At 38.2% G+C, this 24,920-nt stretch overlaps 1 protein-coding gene across 1 annotated transcript in view; it reads left to right on the top strand.

Moving 5' to 3' along the window:
- LOC309487010 (zinc finger matrin-type protein 4) overlaps positions 1-19,648 on the top strand; it is a 107,518-nt gene extending 87,870 nt beyond the window's left edge. The window contains exon 7 of the mRNA XM_082154555.1: positions 17,824-19,648. Within this exon, the coding sequence (XP_082010681.1) occupies positions 17,824-17,845 (22 nt within the window). The 3' untranslated portion in view covers positions 17,846-19,648. The remainder of the gene's footprint in view (positions 1-17,823) is intronic.
- Positions 19,649-24,920: the final 5,272 nt, after the last annotated feature.

Below are 24,920 nucleotides of genomic sequence, written 5' to 3'. Positions count from 1 at the left end.
ATAGATTGTATTATATGTCGCGTTTTTCTTAGTCTTGATTTCTCAGAACTTGTGTGCATTTTCTGTGAGAGCTGGAGTGAACTGCGCCGCTGATAGAGTCTGATGAACGCTCATGTGATCTGAAAAAGAAAGAAGGACATACGGCATTAGAACAAAACCAGGGTGAGTAAATTAAGACTTTTTCGTTTTAGGGTGAACTAACCCTTTAATTACAATAATGTAATATTTATAAAAATATAAAACATGTAATATTTTACATTTTATTATTATAGAATTTTATAAATAAAATCTAAAATCTTTAATGAAATGAACGTATAATAATACTCACTTTTAATATATTAGCCGTCAATAAAAAGCAAAACATTTTTTTTATATATAGTGCAATATAGCCACTCAACAAGGTCATCTACCCAGACCTACATTTAGGGTCTAAATTGGTGTCTGTTCAGTGCACATTTAGCACACTCCAAATTTAGGGATAATGATATGGCCGATAAGGAGTAGCAGTTTGATTCAAGCTGTGCTCTTATATCTTCAAGGAACCCTGTGATTGTCTGCGCATCCTTCCGGCTGTGATTTCCCAAAGTGGATGATGCAGTAACTCAGTGTCCCCAGTATTGACCTCTGACCAATGCAGACAGGTTGTCATCATCATCAGCCACAGACAGATGATACCTACAGAGATGAAGGTTTTAGCCAATCATATTCACTGGCTTTTACCCCAACCAGAGTCTGTCTGCTCCACTTGTGTCTGAAACGCAGTTGGTGGCCAGTAATAGTCTCACTGCATCGTGACCAGGGAGCTTGTGGTACAGGGTCACGTCAGGCTGTGCTGACAGGATGTGTTAGCAGTGCTTACCCGCCACTGGCCAGTGTCGCCCTCTTTAGAGCTCTAGGGTGCACCGCTGGAGGAAGACTGCACCGCTGGAGGAAGACTGCCTGGTTTTGCATCTGCTGCCCACTCCCACTGCGTCCTCTAAAAGCATTATGCCACTCTCTTTCTGCCACCGAGGCTCGGGCCATCATTTTCTGTAGCGTCACACTGACTCTTCTGAGCCATAGCACTCACACCCCAACTTTAACTCCACCAGAACACGTCAGCCAAATTGCATCGACCACACAGAGATGGATTCAAACTCACACATTTCTCCCTCTTAGGAGACATAAAAATAGAAACAGATGAGACAAGTGTTAAGAGACAATTAGAGCTCCATACACATTACTGAAGGCTCTGAGTTTGACTAATTAGAATGTTTCAGTTTTTTGTGTGCACAGAATGAGCAAGGTCAATTTGTAATTAAGCGGAATAACAGCAAACTGGATCTCAGAAAGCACAACTGTAAATATTATTAAAGGCACACTATGCAAGATTTGTACCTTAATATAACAGCTTCGAAATCATTTTGATGGTAAACGAACTGGTAGTAGGGCGAATCATCCCGCAAAACCAGCAATGCAAGTTTGAGAGTGGCACCCCGCCAAATCTTGCGAGAATCATGACTTGCTTTACGGCACGATGTCATATACGTCAGCGCGGTCGGAAGAGTGCAGGGACGGCTCTGCGTGAGTGGTATTTACGACAGTAACGTTAAATACAAGTACTCCACAGCAACTCTAGGGGTCGCTGTTTGAGAAAAACAGAAACTGCATAGTGTGCCTTTGAATAAAAACTGTAAAAATATATTTTCACCATTGATAAGAAATCAGCATATTGAATGATTTCTGAAGGATCATGTGACAGTGAAGACTTCAGTAATGACTGCTGAAAATTGTATAATAATTTATTTTTAAACAGTATAAACATTTTATAATAGAAAAGTTATTTAAAAAAATTGTAATGAAGTTATTGTAATAATATTTCACAATATTGCTGTTATTTTTTTATGTAATTTTGATCAAATAAATGTAAACGCGAGGAGCATAAGAGACTAATTTCAAAAACATATTTCTGAAAAACTCTGACAAATTGTCACAGTGTGTGGCTGAGAAGGAAGTGTACGAATAAAGTCAAATTAAATAATTTTACCATCAATCACAATGAACAGGAGAATAGCATAACCACGTACACCTAAATGCATATCAATGCAGGAAAAAACCCAGATTGAGGACATACACAGGCAAACCGAGGACATACACAGGCAAACCGAGGAGCAAACGAGATAATTAATGAGGTGATTAACAAGACACAGGTGAATCGGATGAATAAATGGAATTCGTGGGGGGAAACTGGGTCAAAGGCAAACTAACACAGAAGACAAAATCAAAAAACACAAAGGCAAAACAAACATAACCCTGACACAAATCATATTGACCACAAGCCTTTGAAAAATAGTGTATTAGTACAGTAGTCTCAGTTCCTGGCAAAAGTAGTTTTTTTTCCACTTCATTGAAAAGATACATTCCAATTATTTTATTTTTTAAGATTTTTTAAAGAATTACACTTTACAAAAAAAAAAAAAAAAAAATAGTATGCATATTTTTATATTGATATATCCATATCCATATTCATTTTATTATATTAATATTTATGATATATGTTGGTATAGACTAGAAAATATAGAGGAAATTTTGAGAAGCAGGATATTAAAGCATATTTGCTTATTTAATCTCAGTGGTGTCTATAAGAAACAACTGCTACACTAAAGAGACCTAATTTGTGATTTTCCTTCCAGCAGGATCCATTGTGCTCAGAGTTGCATTTTAAGTATGTTACCTAAGGTACTTGTGGTCTGCAAAACAGACATTAAGCGGTCCGATTTCAGTTCATTTTCTCCTGCAGTTGCAGACACCAACTCATCTATAACATTCCCTCCCTCTAATGTTCTCCATCATAGCAGTAGGTGAAAATGGATCTGACTAGCTAACTATAAACTTCGGTTGTTGGATTGCCAGTTGTGCTGCAGGTGAAAGTCAAGAAGAGTTAAACTTGTTTAGGTGGTGAAAGCACATCCTCTTTACCAGATCCCATCTCCACCCACTATAGAGTCTATGAACAGAGTGGAAATGTAGAAGTGGTTGCTCCAGGATTGCGCTGATACAGCTGTGCATATCAATTTAACAGGCCATAATCCGATAGTTAATAAAGTAATAGCATCTGGTCCAAAATAGCAATGGAAATTGATTTTTTTTTTTTTATTAAACATAATAAATTACATGCAGTAACCACCGACAAAAACAAAACTTGTTTTTTTTTTATGCTAAATTAAAAAAAGAATTAGCATAAAAATATGTGGATGGAAACCCAAATACTCTCTCTTTTCAGGTGTGTAGTCTGTTAAATATTATATAAAAATACAAATGTTGCATAAAAATTATGTCAGTGTTTCCATCCAGGGGGTTTGAAAATGGCAACAGATTTCGGTAACACTTTATTTCGATGGCTAGACATTCTACTAACTATAGGTAACTTTGAAACTACATGTCAACGAGCCATTAAAGTATTAGTAGACTCTCTGCTTAATATCTGCTAACAATTTATTTTGATGCTCCCCCAACAGACATTCTACTGACTATGAGTAACTTTGCAATTACATGTCAACTTATTCTACTAACCCTAACACCTACCTCTACTACAGTCTACTAATACTCCATGAGAGTTAGTTGACATGTAGTTGCAAAGTTACTTATAGTTAGTAGAATGTATATAGTGGACAAGTGTAACCCAGATTTCTGACCTTTAAACGTGTTGTGACGAGGAGAGGAAAACCTAAAATGGAGCTTGAGCGGAGTGATTACAGAACACTTTGAGGGAGGAGGGGAAATATCTGCCGCTCCAGTCCGCACACATACTGCGCCATCGACACAGCGCTCCCTGCTTTTTTCTTCCCACTAAGTGTGTTTTCTTATCTCCTTTACCGCTCAGGAGCACACAGGTCTGGCCTGCTGTGATTACACACCCTTTATCTTACAGTCAGGCCGGCTCCGGCCTCGCTACATCACTCGACTGGGCTTTCACCTGAGCTCTGTTTGCTCGTCAGCACTCTTAAGGAGATTTTTAGGACGTGGCCAGCGGTTGGATAAGTCAGTGATTTAGTGCAGGCGAGTGCAGGACTGCTGACAGTGTGGCTATTTACTACAGACGGTGAGGATGGGGCATGTGAGAGCTCAGGTTGGGGAGGATGCTCAGTGACCCATTTTCTGGGTGTGATAACAGTGTGGTGTGACGGGAGACTGAGTAAAGATACCTTTGTCTCACCCTGTGACAAAAATGGAAAAGGGGGGAGACGGCAAGAGAATGAGGTTGCGGAAGAAGGAGGAGGAGGACAGCTGGCTGCTTGAACAGGCGTTGCTGATTGATTAGATGAGAGAGATGTAATCTGAGAGGTGTAATGTGAGCCCTCTCCACTGATGTTAAGGCCCTCTCCTCCTGCTATCGATCCCTTGGGCTGCCTGGAACAAGAAAGGAGGTTCCAGCTCATTGGGCTGCCGCTACCTGTGTAATCACTCTCTCCGAATTGGAGGAAACCCAAGGGAATGGGGCAGTGGATGGGTAGACAGTGCCGTCTCTGGTGGGAAAGAGCTTATCTGTTGAGCTCATCAGACTGCCTTTCCAGCCTGTAAAAAAACGGACTGAGATGTTGCAATAAGCCATTATATGCTGAGGACTTTATACTGTACACGTATGCAAACTCAGAAGCTGAACAACCTGGAGTTTCACAATTGTTGCATTGCAAAAAGAGTCAGAACACAATTCATGATGCAAGTGAATATTTCTGCAACTTCAGGCACTTTTTAAAAACTTTACCATTTTACCCTTTTTCCAGAGACAAACTTTTAACTTGAAAAATATGACAAACGTATGTATATTAAGTATATTAAATATGATAATATACTTGTTACAGTATTCAGACATAGGAAAGGAAGATGGATGGTGAATAGTGATTTATTGATAATATAAAGGTGCAGTGATGAGGTAAGCAGGATAGTGGAATCCAAAGGATAATCTTAATGGAGACAGGGCGATTGCTGTCAGGTCAGACAATGCACTGTGGTGAGGAGTGTGCATTTGTAGTGGCAGTGATGAGGGTGATGACACGCAGGTGTGTGTGTGTGTGTGTGTGTGTGTGTGTGTGTGTGTGTGTGTGTGTGTGTGTGTGTGTGTGTGTGTGTGTGTGTGTGTGTGTGTGTGTGTGTGTGTGTGTGTGTGTGTGTGTGATTGGAGATGACGTGCAGGTGGGGACCAGGAGGGATGCTAGGAAATGAAGTGCAGAGGATCGTGACTTAGGGCGCTTTCACACTGGCAGTTTAGTGCGGACCGGGGCACGGTTCGCATGAAAAATCGCTAATGTGAACGCTGTCATCGGACCCGGGTGCGCACTAGAGTACCGAACCCGAGACTACCTGGAGGAGGTGGTCTGAGCTCGGTTGCTCCCGAACCGTGGCGCGGTTCGCGTTAATGTGCAAGCAACACGGACTCGGGTGCGTGCTTGTTCAGGAAGTATAGTATCCTGCGCATGCGTATCACTGTCGCATCAGTGAAAAATCTTCTGCGAGCACCAGAAACACGGCGTCCCCTGGATATGTGCTGAATTACACCATGTAATGAACATAAACGTAGTTGTCTGTCACTATGTTGTGCATAATAGCACCAAAAAAACAGACAAATTACAGCTATGCTCAGTCGAGTTGTATTCTCCATGCGTTTTCCGTGTGCGTTTGCGATGACGTAAGATCACTGCAAACGCACCTGGGTTCGATACAACTAATTGAGTGTGAAACCAGACCAACGCTGCGGGGGGCGCCGGGAACTAGCGCACTCGGGTTCGGACCGCAGCAAACGAACCCAGTGGAAAAACGCCCTAAGTAGATATGTGACCGTACTTAAATAATTATTTATTACTTAATTATTTTAATAAGTAAATAAGTTAAAAATAAATACCGGTTTCGATTGTCAGCAGCACTAAGAATTGTATATTATTTTTTTTAAATAATCTTATTTTATGTAAAATTAAAATACTGATATTTATGACTGTCTTAATATATTCAATCCACAAATCAAATATTTATTTTGTCGGTATCCCGCAGGCAGAACCTGATTTTACCAAGTGCAACGTTCCAGGATCAACATCTTTGTTGATAATGGAACAACATTCCAATTAATCATATTTAATGGGCAAGTTGTAAGGATGGTCCACTGAAGGCAAGTTTGTAGAGAACCCAAGTGCAGTTTATTTACAGAACGTGATCAAACATAAAGGCAGGGCATGGCATGACAGTTTATGTCCAGTTTAGGCTTACAACCAGGGTTAGGTGCTTCTACATCAGTGTTATTCACCTATCATTTCCCCTTTGATTTTTGGGATAACTTATGGGTAGGTTTAGGTTTAAAATATGGTTAGGATTCGATTTTTAGACAGGAATGTTGTTCCAGGATCAACTAAATATGTTGTCTTACTCTGCAAAATCAGGATGTGCAAATCACAGCGAGCCCTTAAGACAAGTGTTATTTTAGAACGTTTCACCTTATTATTTCCATGATGATGCGTCATGCTTGTCACGTGACACACCGCAGCCACAATAGCGATGTATTACAGATGTATTGCTTTTTATTCTTTATTTTTATTTAAAAATATTCACAAACTTGTTAACCATATCATGAAACATCTAATATTCAGATTCTCAAATATATGTAAGTGAATGCATATTGTCGTTTAAACACCTTTATAATTATCATGTTAGCTGACTATAATGCTCGATGGGGACCGCCATGCTAGCTGTCTATGAAAGCCATGTATGTTTATATTTTTATCTATAGTAATATGCAGCATTGTGCCTGTGAACACTGTTTGAGTGAACGGAAATGACAGCCGCTCAGCCACCTAATGAAAACAAACATGGCTGCACGCATCGCTTGACCGTTTCATTCATAGGCCTATATTGATATTATTGTGCTTATATGCCCTATAAACTTTTGTTATGGTATTTCTGTGACAATGTGAGTGTCTGTGACATAAAATAAACACATCATGTGCCTGTAAACACTGTTTGAGTTTGTGCGAATATGAATGACATCCAGCTCGCCTCTCTCTATGTTAGTTTGAAAGCCAATTTGAATCTGGCAAAATTTGATGTCACTGTTCATTCTAAAATTCCATATGTTAGGGGCACAGAAATAACAGTCCCACATGTGGGACCGTACGGCGGTTAAAAAATTCACGCTGGGGGCTCAGCTAGAATATTTAAAGCTTGCGTGCGAAAGGGTTAAAGCTTCTCTGTTGTTGAAAAGCGATTCCCATTACAAGAATAGGAAGATGGTTGGTGAATGTTGCATTCCCAAATGCACATTAAAGCGACCTAAACTGGAATTCATGGAATTCATCTGAGCCGCTGCAAACACCGGCAGATCATGAGCTGCTCACATGTAAGAACACATTGCTGCTTTGATTCAGTAATCACACTAAGCCATGTAGAATTTATTTTGAATAATCGTGCAGGTAGAAAGATTGCATGCTTGATTGGTCATACACTCACATCTGCATTTGTTTCTGGTCTCAGAGTTCACCTGGCTCACTCCAGGGGAGCGGAAACTCATTGACAGGGAAGATTGCTCATGATGGACAGTCAAGAATAAATTTCATCTCATCTCGCTCTTATATAACTCAGGAATGAGCTGCCTAATGTGATGCCGGGTGCCAGTCGAGAGAAAGAGTGGCTTTGGGGATTAAACCATCCCGTCTCCAGGGGACAACGGGACGCCAGCTGATGCGGATGTGGCCACTGCTGGATGTGCGTGGAGTCGTGTAAGGAGCTTTGGTGGGGTGACGAGTATTCGGCTGACAGTCATTGGGATTAGTTCCCTGCACAGGCATAAAGAGAGACTGGCTGTAAAAACAGATTTCTCTTTCCGTCCTTCATTGGGGGTTAGCGTGGGTCTTTAATCTGACTGCGTTCCTCTATTGCGTTTCAGCTCTCTCAAACTTCCGCGCTGTATCTTAAAAGTCTCGCAGAACTCCTGGCTTTGCATTAAAGACAAGTTGGTTTTAGTAGTGTAATATCTGTGCTATTTTTCATCTTAGAAATGTGATTAATGAGCATGAGACTGCAAATTGTCATTTTTAAGCTCACATACATCACAAGCATTCATAAAGTTAATGCATAGTTACGTTTTTAGCATCCAAATAAAGAGAAGTCATTCTGAGACTCCATAATGGAGCATAATTTTTAGTGGCCCATACCTGAAATATCTGTTTTTACTGTGCATTTAAAACAGCATGCAATGGTAAATAATACACTACTTTTCAAAAGTTCGGGATTAGTAAGATTATTAATTTTTTTTTACAGAAATTAATACTATAATTCAGCAAGGATGCATTAAATTACTGTTACAATTTTTTTTGTATTTTTTTATTCTGTTATTTTCTATTCCATTTCAAGAGAAGTTGCTTTTAGTGCAGTATCTTTATATTTTTCTCATCTTAGAAATGTTGATTAATGAGCACAAGAATGTATATTGTAATTTTTAAGCTTGCATGCATCACTAGCATTTATAATGTTAAAGTATAGTTAAATCTTTAAAAATAGCTCTGCTGAGCTCTTTAACTCTCAAAATTTTACCTCTTAAACCCCACTTAGTAAACCCTTAGTACTTATTTCCCTGAATAATGCTTCTTAATATCGCTGGCATATTTGTAATGGAGAGATGAGTGCTTCCTAACCTCATAATAGATTCGAGAGACACATTAGCTAACAGTTCAACTCAAATTCCTTTAGTTTCATCATTTACTCATGATGCATGAGTTAGTTTATAGGATGCTGGATATTAGAAGTGGTTCTTTTCAGTGTGATTACGAAAAAGATTCTTCAAGATGCTGAGCACCTATGTTCAGATTTCACACCTTGTTAGGTCTAGTGTTTAAATGTACTTCAAAGGTGAGAGTGTGTGTTAGTGCTCACTAAGGAGGGTTCTAACAGAGCATTCCCTGATATCGCCTTTCAGTAATCATCTAGATTGGAAGAAGAACATAAGCTGAAGCAGGGGTTGTTTTGAGAATGGTGCTAAATGGTGCAGCAAGACTCCATATCAAAAATTATTTGTACCATGCCAGGTTGTGAAATAAATAACTAGGCTCATTGCATCCTCATTAGACTACATATGATACACTATGTGTCTCTTTATTTGTCTATTTCACTCTGGTCAAGGCTGAGTGGCTACTTTTTGAGGCAAAGATGCACAATGCATATCTAGCAAACAAAGTGCTGTCAACCCAAGGGAAGCATCTAACAGAAGTACCGTCATATTGTCTTCCATGATATTGCTTTATGGCAATTGTGCAACTCTGCAATCATCATCATCACCTGGATCTATCACTTCAGGGGAGGACAGAGGAAAATAAGCTAAAGTGGTCTAGCTCGCATGGGCCCTCCTTAGGGTTTGTAATTCTCTCAGCCCAGCATGCAACACTTAAATATGCACTGGTAGAGAAGCATGAAGGATAGACTATAATTTGAGATAGTAAATAGTGCAGTAAGACTCCTCTCCAATTACTTTCAAACATCTCTCTCCCTATGTCTATGCTATCAAACAGCTATACTTGACCAAGGTTAAACTGGTCACTTTTTGTGTGCAATGAAAAGGGCATCCAAAAATAGAGAAGTCATTCTAAGACTCAAAAATCGAGCGATTTTAGTGGCCCATCCCTGACATCAGTCATAATTCAGTTGTTGTATGTTATTATTGAATGGGAACGTGTGTTGATGACTAATTGTAATTTAGAGTAATAATAGCGTTTGATATACCGTAGTCCATTACTACTACACAGGCAAACCAGTTAAAATACATAAAACCGCAATATTTTTAAATTATAATGAATAGGTTTCAATGGTATATTGATCGCTGAACTAAAAATGGCCCCTGTTCACCTGACACATGCTTAAATTGCCTGTCTGCACAGTCTCAAAAAGTTGCCAGTATGTCAGGGCCTTAAGATAATGTGCAGGCCAGCGAGCTGTCGAACCTCAGCCAAAGACAGAGAAAAGGAACCAAAGGTACACCAATACTTCACCAGGATCTCAAGAGATGAGTCAACAGCTGACAGGGTTTTTTAAAGCTCATGTAAATAGGGACCCAGGAGCGTCCAGAGCGCGTCTGGCCTCACAGCAATGCTGAAGGGGAAGGCTGATGTCAGTTCCTCTTTCTTCTGCTGTCACTCCAGCTGATTGGAGCAGATACAGGGGGATCGTGACCCCTCTGGCACCCTCACACACAAACACCTCTGACTCATTTTGGCAATGGCTGTTTGTGATGGCAGTTCCCCTTCACCTAGGATGTCAGGGTTGGCACAGTTTCCAAGGTGATGGCTGTATCCATCAAACAGCACGATCCGTGAACACGCACAGAATGTACCTACACCATACAAATACGTATGTGCTACTGCATTTTTGATTGAAACACACAAAGTCTTTTGATAATACATGCACAAATCGAGTATGTTAGTGGTTCCCAAACTGGGTTACCTGAGGTGACAGAGGGAGTATGCGAACAAAATCATATTGAACATTTATTTATTAAAAAAATTTATTAAACTGTGTGTAAATACATATATGCAGCTGGGTTTTGACACTGTATCTCATCACATACTTACCACTCGACTATCAGCTATCGGCATCACAGGCAGTGCTTTATCTTGGTTTATGTCATATCTCACTGATAGACACTTTTTTTTTTTACTGTCCATAACTTCAAATCTTCTCTGTGTTCTCTCTCTCAAGGTGTCCCTCAAGGCTCTATTCTTAGAACACTTCTGTTCAGATTTATGTTACCTCTGTCACATTATCCATAGTGATGGTCTCAGCTATCACTGTTATGCCGGTGACTTGCACATTTACATATCAGCTCGCTCCGTCTCTGCTCTTCATTTGTACCATCATTTATTTTCTCTATTGATTTTTTATTTATTTAAAACATTACCTCATAACATTATTTATGCCATTGTATTGCATTCATGCCACATTAAACTGTGTGTAAATACATAGATGCAGCTTGTGCCACTGCAGGGCCAAGATGGCTTTTGTTGAAACTGATTTCATTTGATTATTAAGAATTAAATTAATGGAATTTCAAGAATTTGACATAAAACATGACATACAGTACATTTAATAGGGTTCGAAAAACATTGCCTTTATAAAAGTAAAAACAAAATGCACCTGAAAATCGATTTATGGGGCAAATATTGTATTATTTAATATTAATATTAACTAGCTAGTTAAAAAGCTTACATATAATATAAAATTCCATTCATAAGAAAGAAATTCATATTTTTTATTCAGCAATGATGCATCAAATTGAACAAAAGTGACACTAAAGACATTTATAATGTTGAATAAATTATATTTAAAACAGATAATGTTCTTTTGAAATAAATCAAATAATCCTGAAAAATATCAGTTTCCACAAAAATATTAAGCAGCACAATAATTGTTTTCAACACTGACACTGAAGACTGGAGTATTGACTGCTAAAATGAAGCTTTGCCATGACAGAAATAAATTACATTTGAAAATATATTAAAAGAGAAAACAGCTATTTTAAAATGTAATAATATTTCACAGTTTTAACTATATTTTTGATCAAATAAATGCAGCCTTGGTGAGCATAAGAGAGAACATTAAAAACCATGCTAACCCCAAACTTTTGAACATATGTGTACATTAGTGATATGCTGGTCTTTTCAGTATATAGGGAAACATTGTTTGCAATTGTTAGTATAAGTTAAGCTAAATCTCAGAGTTGCGCATTAATGATTGTCTTCTTTCTCTTGTTGTCTTGAAACTTTCCTTCACCGATTTCACCTTATATTGTGGCTCAGCATCCGTGGCTCAGATGTTTGACAATTATTTCTTATATTTGAGGAAATAAACAAAAATCCAAAGCAGGAAAAAAGCACATAAAAGTCTGAAGGAGTAAGGTGCAGGTAGTGAAAGGTTCTTTCTATTGCTTGCTCTATTGAAATCTGTATTCTTCATTTATGAGCCATCAAATAAACTATGTTAGGTATGGGGCTGAATCCTGCAAATTTTATTCACTGTTGTCTGCTCAATGAACTGAGTCACTCTATTCCCTCACAGCAGCTTTGATATTCTCTTTATAACTGTGTGGGCGAATTGACTAAACAGTTGTGCTACTTTAGCGTGCAGTATTTCAATACCAATCTCTGCATTTTATATGCATGGCACCTGCAATCCAGCTTAATCAAGCGCTACAGTTTGTGGTATAGCATTGCATCATGCAGATTGAAGTTATTACATAACTTATTTAAGTTATTACATTACTTAGCCAAACATGCCTCCTTTCTATGCAAGTAAGCCTCATTATAGAATGCACCACATGTGCATTATTGTACTATTAAGTCAAGTCAAGTCAAGTCAAGTTTATTTGTATAGCGCTTTTCACAATACAGATTGTATCAAAGCAGCTTCACAGTATTAAATTTAAATAATACAACAAAGTTTATTTCAAGAGGAATTTATTGATTGATAAAATAAAATTAAATATCCCCAAAATATCCCCAACTGAGCAAGCCAAAGGCAACAGTGGCAAGGATTTTTATTACCATATAAAGCTAGTGGAAAACAATCTTAAAAGGGACACGTGTGTACGTTTTTGTACATTTTTATATGGATATTAGCAGCATCAATTTATAATGATTCCAAAGTAGGATCAAATGATAGATGATAGTGAAAACACCAGCTTGAATTAATCACCAAATTAATTTCTACTATATATATATATAGTGGTCAAAAATCACATTTTACATTTGTGTGTCCTCAAGTGAATGGTGGTAAAAAATCACATTTGACCTTTTTTTGTTGTTGTCCTTTTTGTATCCTCAAGTGAACATATACAGTACTGGTCAAAATTTTGAAAACATTACTATTTCTGTCATGACAACTCTCAGAGTGATTGGCATGGTAATGGGTATGACAATGTTGTATGTTTGGTCTTGGCGGAATAGATCTGCTATGCTGCTGTGGAGTAAGTACGGGACTTGCTAATACATACACGACATGCTGCTGTGAGCAAGTAAGACATGCTGCTGCTGTACAGTATAGAGTACATGAATTACCCGTAGCAGATCTATACAGGTGGAGCTGGGGAAGGTGGAAGGTTTCTGAAAACACACTGCCAGACCAGTGTAAGGCAAATGCTACACAAGTATTTGAAGGTTGAGCAGTGAGCTCATTGGCCACTGATACGGCAGGAACCAATCAGCTGCGCCTTGTAGATGATGTGATTATGAACAGGCGAGTAAAGGACCTATTAGCCTGCGCCACCTAGAGTTCCATGCCAGAACTTTGCATTTTTTAACGTTTTTCAAAGAAGTCTGTTGTGCTCATCAGTCCTGCATTTGTTTGATAAAAAAATACAGGAAAAAATGAATATTGTGAAATATTATTACAATTTAAAATAATGGTTTTCTATTTGAATATACTTTAAAATATAATTTATTTATGTGATGTTAACCTGAATTTTCATCAGCCATTATTCTAGTCTTCAGTGTCACATGATCCTTCAGAAATCATTCTAATACTGTATGCTGATTTATTATCAATGTTGGAAACAGTTTTTTGGAACCTGTGTTTTTTTCCAGAATTATTTAAAGAAAAAGAACAGAATTCATTCAAAATAGTTAATTAATTATTATAATATAATTATAATAATTAATTCAGAATTTTTCTAAAAATATAAATCTTGGCTATCACTTTTTATCAATTTAACACATCCTTGCTGAATTAAATTATTAATTAATTTAAAAAAAAATAAGTTTTTTTAAAAATCACTGACCCCAGCTTTTGAACAGTATATATGAAGAGTTCAGATGCAAAAGCCTCTAAATGCCATCTGAAATTTTCTTCTAGAATGATCATTTTTATCAAGCTCGTATATTTAAATTCAATAACTTCACTTAAAAGGCAATGAAGATTACCTATTAATTATCATTTAAGTGAAATTACTGAACTTAAATATACAAGCTTGATAAAAATGATCATTCTATAAGAAAATTTCAGATGGCACTTAGAGGCTTTTGCATCTGAACTCTTTATATATATATGTGTGTGTGTGTGTGTGTGTGTGTGTGTGTGTGTGTGTGTGTGTGTGTGTGTGTGTGTGTGTGTGTGTGTGTGTGTGTGTGTGTGTGTGTGTGTGTGTGTGTGTGTGTGTGTGTGTGTGTGTGTGTGTGTGTGTGACAATCACATTTTACATTTTTGTTTCCTCTATTCTAATAAAAAATATAAGAATTTGCACATTTTAGTGGAAGAGAAAGTGCAAAGCTGCACATCTGAGGGTACTGACAGGATATATTGCTATCAGCACTTATTTTGTGGGCGTGTTTGCACAATTACCTGATTTGCCTAATCTCTTTAGTGGATTTGCTAAAACAACGCATGCAAATAAACAACATTATCAGCCAGCGCAATTCATTTTCCCCCTTGTATTTTCAGTTAGTCTTCTGCGGTACGACTGAGATAAGGATTATAAAACCGGAGGGTTTGCCAGACTCCATGTTTGGGAAGGTTATTCCACAGGCAAGCTAGCAGATGAGCAGATTTATTTTCAGTCCTATTTGCACAAGAAGGGTGCTGAGAATGACCTCTTTAGAGACTGAAGCTTCCCCAGGTGTTCAGCTGTGTCACTGTTACAGGCTTGAGGTAAGGGCTGAGGCTCTGGATTTCAATACTGACAGCCCTGGTGGATTGACTTAGACTCTGCATTTCTCCTGAGGCATCTCCATGCGTGCAAATTGATGTTTGAAGAAAGAAAGGGAAATATTCATTGGAATAGTTTATCTTCTGTGATGGATTAGATATATGAGAGTAAATATTTACACTGTGTCATTACATGCAAGCCAATAAATATCCATCCTGAAACAATCTCACACTCTTTCTTCAAGCTTGGCAGGTTTTATCGAGTTTCAAATGAAGGCATTTTATGGGGGATTGGATTTTTTTTTTTCACTGTCAAGATGCAAATTAAGAAATCTCTTAGACCCAATATTTCCACCTCTTTTTGCATTGATTATGAAAGTCAGAAAGTCACAAAAGCTTTTACAAATGTATATTGAACAAAACCTGGTACTTTAATTGTGTTAAATCCTCCATAATCATAGACATTATTGAGTAAGCTTTGGAAGTTACAAGCTACACAATTTAAAGTTGTAAAAAAAAACTTTCCATCAAACTACTGTTCTGAAAAAGTAGTTTATATAAGCTACTAACAAAAAGACAACAAACATCAAAAAGGACATTTAAAGGGATAGTTCACTTTGAAATTAAATTTTGGTATGTTTTAGCTTACCTCAAGGGCATCCAAGATGTAGGTGTCTTTTTTTCCGCAGTAGTTTCAATTTTGATATTTTTAGGTCAAACCGTTCTTGTCTGTCAGTCATATAATGCAGGTCGATGGTCACTTGTCTCAAACAGCATGCACAGAGTCCAAATTAAAACAATTCCCCGTCGTCCAAATTAAACAATTCCCCATCTTAAGTACACATTGATGGCCTAAGACACGAAACGAGCGGTTTGTGTGAGAAAACGAACAGTTTTTATATCGTTTTTACCTCTTGAACTCAGCCACGTCCAAGTGATCTGAGAGCGCGGGCGGGTATAGATATACAATAGATGTCGCCTTGGCTACGGTTTCTTTCCAATGAACTGTGAGAGTGTGAACTATCCCTTTAAGTGAAAAGTGAGCATAACATTAATTTGTATTTACTGTAAAAATTCCCATAAAAGAGAACAAAATAAAACAGACTGTCTGTCATTTTATGGAGCACATTTTTTAAAACAGTTGAACGTTTAAGTAAAATTTACTAGTACTTAAAAGTAAAATGTATACCTAAATGTATACCACTTTTTTTGAAAATAAAATAAATCAAGTGTTGCATCAGTTCTGGCAGGTCACGTTAGTCAAGCTCGCATCAGCTGACTCTCTCAGCTGGTCCACTTCTACCTATAGGAATACGACGCCTATCACTGTATACATATATAAGCTCCTTCAGTATTACCAGCAGCTATCATGTTTCTCAGGAGCCAATTCCCCTCCTCCATCCCCAGCTCCTCCTCTCGTCAGTCAGGATTTGGCATTCTTATTCCCCTTGAATCAAAATAAATTCTCGAATCATGTTGTACTTTAAAATCTTGAATTAATGATATCTGTAATACATTCATGTTGGTTCTGTTCTGCTTACCCTTAGGGGGGGTTATTGCTGCTCCCCTTGCTCTTATCCATGCTAGGCTGCATGGATGCGCAGGGAGTTCTTGCCCAGAATAGAATCACACTGCCCAATTCAAACTGTATGCTAATTGTAAATCGTATTCGACGATAGTGGTCCTGACAGAAAATCTATTTATGAAACCTTTTCATCAAACTCATCAGAAGTTTCCTCTAACTGGTCCTTACCTCCTCAGCTCATAAAGCACATCCTCTCTAGGTTTACTCTCATCAGCCCATCCTCTGTTAGTGGCCAAATTGCTCAAACTACTTGTCAGTTAGATCCAGCACCTACCTCACTTCTTAAAAGCTGCCTATCTGTAATCTTATCTCCTAATTTCTCATTTGATCAACTTTTCTATTTCTTACAGGGTCTGTCCCGCTATCATTAAAAACAGCTGCGGTCACTCCCATTTAAAAAAAAAAACAGGACTAGATTCTTCTTTTAAGAATAATTTAAGACCTATATCAAATCTTCCTTTCGTTTCTAAGCTAATTTAAAAAAGTAGTTGCTTCACAGTTAGAAGCTCATCTCTATGCAAAAAAACGTTTTGATCCCTATCAATCTGGCTTTCGGTCAGGCCACAGCACTGAAACAACATTTGTAAAAATTACTAATGACCTCCTAATATCTGCTGATTTTGGTTGTCTTACTGTTCTCATCATGCTTGACTTAACAGTAGCTTTTGACACTGTATCTTATCACATACTTACCCCTCTACTATCAGCTATCGGCATCACGGGTAGTGCTTTATGTTGTTATCTTATCCATAACTTCAAATCTTCTCTGTGTTCTCTCTCTCAAGGTGTCCCTCAAGGCTCTGTTCTTGGACCACTTCTGTTCTATATTTATTTGTTACCTCTTGGTCACATTATCCATAGTCATGGTCACAGCTATCACGATGACTTGGAAATTTACATATACCTTCACTCTGTCTCTGCTCTTCCTCTTCCATACTGTTAAAAATCTGGGTGTAACATTTGATTCGTTGCTTACATTTAAATCTCATTTAAGTTCTATTACAAAGACGGCATTCTACCACCTTTGCAATATTGCCCGACTGCGACCTGCTCTCAGCACTAAAGATAATGCTTTAATGCTTTGATAACCTCTCGTCTTGACTACTGTAACTCACTTCTTATTGGGCTACCTGCTAAAACCATCACTACACTACAATATGTTCAGAATTCTGCTGCCAGAGTCATCAATCAAGTCAAGAAATCTGATCGCATTACCCCTTTGCTCTATAATCTACATTGGTTACCTGTTCCTCTCTGCATTCAGTATAACATTATCTTGTTAACTTTTAAATGTCTTCTCTTCATGGACTTGCTCCCCATTATTTTTCTGAACTTCTGCACTATTATTCACCTCCTCGCTCTCTCTGGTCATCTGACTTAAAACTGCTTGCTGTACCTCGTTTTCATCTTTCAACAATGGGTGATCTATTCAGTGCTGTGGCTCCGAAACTCTGGAATTCTCTTCCTCTAATTCTTTGTGACACTTCTACTATATCCTCACTCAAATCTCAACTAAAAATATATTATTATTATTATTGGGAAACTGGCCATGATATAAATATGAATATTGACTATTTTTTTCTTTTCTTTTTCAGTTTGAAACAACATCAGCAATGAAGGAATACTCCAGCCGAAACAGAACACAAAGACCGTTTCAGGAATTTACAGAACTGCACAAACTAATTGTGAACTCCTAAGAAAAGATGTCTTGTTTGGCAACAGGAATTGTTCATCTACAATATCTGAGTTTCCTCAAATGTCAAGTGTTTTATTTTTTTATTCACAATCACAATCTACTTTGGGAATATCTGTCCTTCCATGAGCGTAACGCAAAAGGATGTCTATGAACTCCAGAGAAATCCATCATCTAACATGAGCGCACCAGCCTGAATAGACATGCAATGGTCATGCTACTTTTATTTTTGCCTTTCAAACTCTTGTATGCAGTGGCCTGTCATTTATCTGCTCTTCAAACGAGTCACCGCTGCTTTGGTCGTTTGCTTTGGCATGCCGGAGACAGAAAGAGATCATCAACCCTATTCCAGTGATTTTGTCTCACTTGTGTGTGTGAATGCTGCCAGTGAGGAATCAATTTAGCTGCCTTTGTGTGAAATCTCTTTCAGCTATGGTCAAAAACAATGTTTCAGCACGATTTCCAGCACTGTTCCCACAGATTAAACACATGTCCTGTTTATTCGCACCACAGTCAGTGCCGCAGAGGGCACAACATTCCTACAGAGCTGTGATGCTGCTTAAACACTGATGTCAAACGGAATATGCCATCAATAAAAAGGAATCCAGATGCAATGAGTTGGCATTTTTCACTCTGACTTAATCATGGATGATTCACATGGACGTAAATGTGTGAACCAGGCTCTGAGCTTTATCTAAATCTATGCCAAAATGACTGCCTGTAAGATCAGAGCTCAGTGCCTGCTGTTTTGATGTATGAATGCATTTTTTTTTTGTATTTTTTTTTTGTTTTGATGTGGCATAAAAAAATAAAAATGTGGTGTTTTTCTTGTTATCTTAGACAATATGGTAGCTACTAAATTAAAACTAAAACAGACCTGGGGCCTCATTTATAAATCCGTGCACAGAATAGCCGCTTTTCCACTGTAGGGGCAAACCGTTCTCTTTCCTTTACCTTTCCATTCCATGCAGATCTGGCCCAGCCAGTATGGATTTGGTTTCATTTTCCACTGTGGGGCTGATAACGGAGCTCTTTGGAATGTAATACAAATTTGTCAGCTGTTGCCTTGTTAACACCAGCATTTACAGACGATATGAGATGTAAATAGCGTCCACTTAATGGAGGATGATCAGATATTTATTTAAATTTTACTATTAACTTGTTTATACTTCGCTCAAATAGTGCGCTTGGCTAGCTACAAAAACCTGGTAGCCAATCAACAGACAAGTGACCAATCCTGAGTTGCGACGTCACTACACGCATTCTACCAGAACGGTTAAACCTACTAGCCAACCGCGCTGATAATTTCGGTACGATAACGCCGTCCCAGGCTCAAGTGGACGTTCACTCCATGTCGTAATTACCGTAATGTTTCTGAACTGCAAAAAGCCTTCATGTGCTTGTAGAACTTGTAATTACAACATGTAAACTCATAATTTTCTGAGAGCTACAACTTGGCTGCTGTATTCACTGCAGATTCAAGGTGTGTTTGACTAGAAGCACCGCTGTGCAGATCGATCTGTGTATGACATCAAAGTAATGCGAGAGCATTTTGAAAGCATATGGAACTTTATTTATGGTAATTACAACATGCCGTAAACGCAGCATTGAACTGGAACCACTCCTTACCATTGATAGAACTGTTCAACCTAATGGTGGAAAAGCGGCTATCACACTGAACGTGAGCAAATAAGCATTTACTATATGTTTAACAAGCAAGCATTCCCCCCCAAAAATCCATCCTGCTTCATTTTGTATCCTACAGAACGCCCACAAATATCCTTGCAATGTTATATTCATTCCTTGTACCATGTTTACTTGCAACTCATAATCTGATTCAAAATCATATTCTCACAAAAATGTGTACTTGACATATTAAAACATCCTGTTATGTTATCTTATTCCAGGTCTTTTGTTATAGTGGTTGTAAAAATAAGACACTGACAATTACATTATTAGCGTTTGTCCAAAAATCTAATTCATATCAGAATAGTCCTGGGAATGTAAAGGTTGTCACTCATTTATTTATTAATTGAATCCCAGTTTGTTCAACTCTTTTAACATAGGATTAAATCCATGAGTTTTTGCATCAGATCATACAGTATGTACATTAAATAATTGAGGCCTCGGTCACAATAGTGTGACATTTATGCAAATCAGAGTATTACGGTAGCGACCAAGCCAGATGTTTTAAATGGTATGGTTAAACAATGCAAAAAAAAAAAAAAAAAAATTGTAAATAACCTATACACAACAATATTGTTTTACCCCTGAACTGCTAGTCCAGGATGATTATTGTGGATTAAATGGAGGCCAGTAAGAGCTGTGTGAGTAAGCCTCTCTCCCCTGGCCTCAAGAGGTGCACTAGCGACTGACGCTAGACACTGCGGTCATAGTGTCCTTGTTAGCACAACCGCCGGAAGAGCCGGTTCATATCCCGCTCAGAGCAGTGTGAGTAGAACCGGAGGGGTTACATCTACTTGACAAGATTTTTGTGTACTGCTTTCTGATCAATATGTGATTTAACTGAAATCCTGAAACCCCTTGGGCTTTTACAAATCATCTGTTAACAGCCATTGAAGACACTGTATGTATGTCTAACCACAATGATGTCTCTTTTGAAAGTTATAGAGGAATAACATTTAATTTACTGTGAGCTAGACTACTGAATGGCTGTTATTTGAATGCTATGCCAGTATTTGTGTCTTGGTTTCCAGTAAAAATGTCTGAAATATATTTTGCAGTGCTGTTTGCTACAGTATAAAAGGACTCAGGATTACAGGACCCCTGTTGTAGACATTGTTTTGTGAATAATACCAGAAAGTTCAGGACAAAGCATCAGGACACAGGACATTAGAGATGTAATTTGATGTGAAGTACAGAGTTGCGGGATCTTCGAGAACAAACTCAGGCTGTTAAGATGTATCAGTTTGTATCAGTTCTTGTTTCACCTCATCTCTGTCTTTAGCCTTTTTCTGATCATGTAAATGCAAATGGTCTTGCTGTCCATGAAATGGAATGCAATTTCAACTACAAATGGATTACAAAATATTTTATGGTCAATATATGCTGTGGGCTAGAATGATATATTTATTATAAAAACATATATTAAATACAGTGTGTGAAAGCATATATGTAAATGGAAAGAGTTGTGAATTTCCTGTGAAATGGTGAAAAATTAAGTCTGTACTGTGCACATTTGTAAATACACTTGATAATGACTATTTTCACTTTCAAACTATTAACGAGTTTCTGGGTATTATTTTCTGTGACATGGGAATATCATCATCATCATCGATCGATCGATCGATAGATAGATAGATAGATAGATAGATAGATAGATAGATAGATAGATAGATAGATAGATAGATAGATAGATAGATAGATAGATAGATAGATAGATAGATAGATAGATACTGATCAATGGTCAAGACCGTCACAATTATATTATTTTGTAAACTAGTGTCCCATCAGCTGTGAATTGCTGCTGAAGGATGGTGCTTTGGAGGAAAGGGAAATTATGAAAAAAATGTTTAGCCAGTGGGTATCAGTAAGCAGTTGCCATACTGATCGTAAAAGCTTTCAGGGTTATTAAAGTTAATGTGTCTGCGTGCAGTTAGCCCCCAGCTGCACTTTGTTGTAAGTTCAGATCTTATTGAGGTTGTACACACAGTCTATTTTTCCTGCAGAACTGGAGCTTTCAAAACTACATTTTAAGATACATTTATCAAAAAAGTGCTAAAAGATACTGTGACTAACATTGCATTTGGAGATCTAAAAAGTTCAATTACTCGTAGCAATAATATGAGAGCACATCGAATTAATTCACACAAAAATTTAAATTCTCGGTTAAGAATCCAACATTGTTTCACGTTGTCAAAGTCACACTATGCCGTGACAATCACAAAATGAGATTTGGAAACCAAAATGTAGATTTTTGCCAGTTTGTCACAAAACTGTTGAATGGAATCCGGAGATTAATATGGACTTGTTTGATGATACTTTTATGGTCATCTTTTGTAATTTTTAAGGCTTGACCCCAGTCACTATCTTCTTTCGTTGAACAGAATTTATTAAAATGTGAAGAAAAATGCTGAAGTAACAAGGCCATGCTGCTGCTAAAAGTTTTGTACCCATAACATATACTGACAACCACCATAATAACACTGGTGGTAAAGGGAAAACCACATGATGAATCAAAGTTCCTCACAAGTAGCTTTTCCACTAGTCTTTGTAGCCAGACCTTTAGACTGACGGCAGGTCATAGCACCTTTAATTTGCCAAGGACCGCCCAAGAGGACATCTGACCAACATTTAAAGCAACCAATCACAGTCTTTTTTGTTCAAATTCATGTTTAGGGGTGTGAAAATGTAAAGTCGATGTCCCCACAACAACAGACAGGTGTGCAATCATTCAAGAACGTCTTGCAAGTTTACTGAGATAATTGCGCAATAATGGTGCTGTAAACATTTTTGAAAATTCAGCATTTTGTTGATCCTGATAAGCACTCGTTGTCACAGTTATGATTTTCTTCTTCCATAAGGGGGTTCGGTGTCACGACGACTTTGTTTCCAGGCGGACTGTTAAAGAATGTGACACACACGTCTCCTGGAAATCCTGGAGAATCCAACCAATCAGATGATGATTTCGAAAGTTTCAAAGTGTTTCCCATTTTGAATGTCTTGTGCACATAGACTGTAAAAAAAGATGGACGACGCCCCTTCGCTCTCTTCCATTGATGAGAACTGAAGCCGCCAGAGTCCCGATATGGCGCTGACATATTGGAACTTGAGTCTGCGCAGTAGCGATTTCGGGACCAGACCTGCGCAGTAGTGAGCAGGAAGTAAAGCCGCGAAATCAACGCTCCGCCCTCACTCTCGCAGAATGCACTCAGGGAGAGTGGATTCTGCACACTTTTTAAAAAATTTAATGCAGTACGACAAGAGGCTTGTTAAAATAAAGTAAACACAATCTCCTCAGTCCTCCGAAGATCCCGAAAAAATGTCCGTTGGTGCTTCAGTGACTACTTCGCTCAGAGAACCTGTCAATCACAGCTGTCAATCATGACGTTACACCACCGCATCACGTAACTAACTAAAAACCAACTTATTTTTGAAACAGACACTTGAACTTACATCAGCGTGATAAAAACGACAGCAAATGAAAGAAACCACCTTTGAAAAAAAGATATTTGAAGTGTAATTTAATTGTTTAGTTGGTCTCACGTCCCGTTGAATAACACGGGGAGGCGGGGCTTATGGCCTATACTAGGACCAGTCACCGGGGGGCGATCGAGACGTTTTGGCTTCACTTTTCAGGGCTTGTGTGGCACGCTTGCTTGTGCATCAGACATTCTTCCAATGGTCCGAGGGGGTTAAGGCTGAGGCTGAGACTACTTTTCCATAAGCTTAGGTATAGAAGTTGCACACAGTGTCATGCACAGAAATACAAAACACCATCATTATAATACAAATTGTTGAGCCCCGATCTCCCCTATACTTTATGTGATTTGTGAGTATTCTAGTCACATTGTTTGAAGTTTAAATTAGTTAATTATCTTTAAATTATATCATGTGTATAGTGACTCGTATATATTTTTATATGTTTTGTGTTTTCTCTTTATAGGTTAAGCTAAACATCTGAAGCACTGAAAATAAGCAAAATAAGATCAAGTTGTTGCTGAAAGATTTTCAATAAATTGCTTTTTTGAAGAATCAAATGTTTTGAGTTATTCCATGCGCCCTTTGAAGATGATTGAAGCCTTTTTCAAGTTTGGTCAGACATTGAGGCTAAGAATCCCTGTATAACTTGACACAAATTACAAAAATTATCCAATAAACATTCATTTAACAACATACACTGCTGGAGGAAAAAAGGGCCAAGCCCCAAAAGGCTAAACACTGAGCTTTTGTTTAATTAATTTTCAGGTAGACTATCTGCAGCCTCAAAGCTATCAGTCATCAGATGGAAACAGGCGCCTCAACACCCGTGATGTGTAGCGGAAGCAGCACGAGATCTCGAGAGAATGATCAAGCAGACACAGAGACAGTGTAGTACCCTAACATTCTTAGATTTAAAGGAAAATGGGTAATATTTATACACAAGATCAAGCAAAATCATCCACAATGTCCAGGCCATCCAATCATAGTACTCAAAGATCAACCCCTACCATATCTGGCAGGTTAAGAAATAAGTCAGAGAGGTCAGATGTTCAAATGTATGTGCGTGTCTTGAGTTCCCGTTTGCGTGTGAGTGTATAAGTGTGTCCAAAGCCTAGTTCTTGTTTTGTCTATAGGTGTGTCCAGAACTTAGGTGGATTATTTCTGACACGCTGACTATCACTGTTATTGTCTTTATTAACTGTTGTTTCCTTTATGTCTTTCCTTGGTCCTCAATGGTGTCGTTGTGTTGGTCCAGATTAACTAATCAGCTTGCATATCAAGATAACGCTTTGTCTCCAGCTCCTTTATGCCTAATATGTCTGCTCTCCTAGTTATTCTTGGTGTCCCCCTTGGCATGGGGCAGCCTTCAGGCTACTAGCATGTATCCATGCGGTTGCAGATCAGTCAGCACAACCGTCCTTGTCACTGTAATCACTGTGGCTGGACCCAAGTTTCAGCTCTCTGACCTTGACTGGTTTCAGGCTACTAAATAGCATCTGCTGGTTGGGCACAAACTAATGTGCCCATCTTTCTGAGGGAATAGGAAATGTTAACAAGACATCACCATTAATAGAATTCTATTTCTCAACCAGGGCTGTGACATAGCCTAGTCTTCCGGGATCACCTCCATTTCACCTATAAAGAAGAAATGCCAGCGCAGGCTTTGACCCATGGGTTTGGGATAGGCCTAGCCATTAGAATTTCAAAAGGAGACATTCTGGTAGTGGAGGATGGTGTCATTCATATTTCAGTTTGACCACAAATTACTGGTCAGGATATTAGCAAAATTTAAGCAAATGCACTACTTAAAAAGCCATTGCTATTTCAGAAAAAAAC

This window comes from Leuciscus leuciscus (genome assembly GCF_965113295.1).
Source record: "Leuciscus leuciscus genome assembly, chromosome: 22".
Taxonomy (NCBI): Eukaryota; Metazoa; Chordata; class Actinopteri; order Cypriniformes; family Leuciscidae; genus Leuciscus; species Leuciscus leuciscus.
This window is presented reverse-complemented; position numbering and strand designations above follow the sequence as displayed.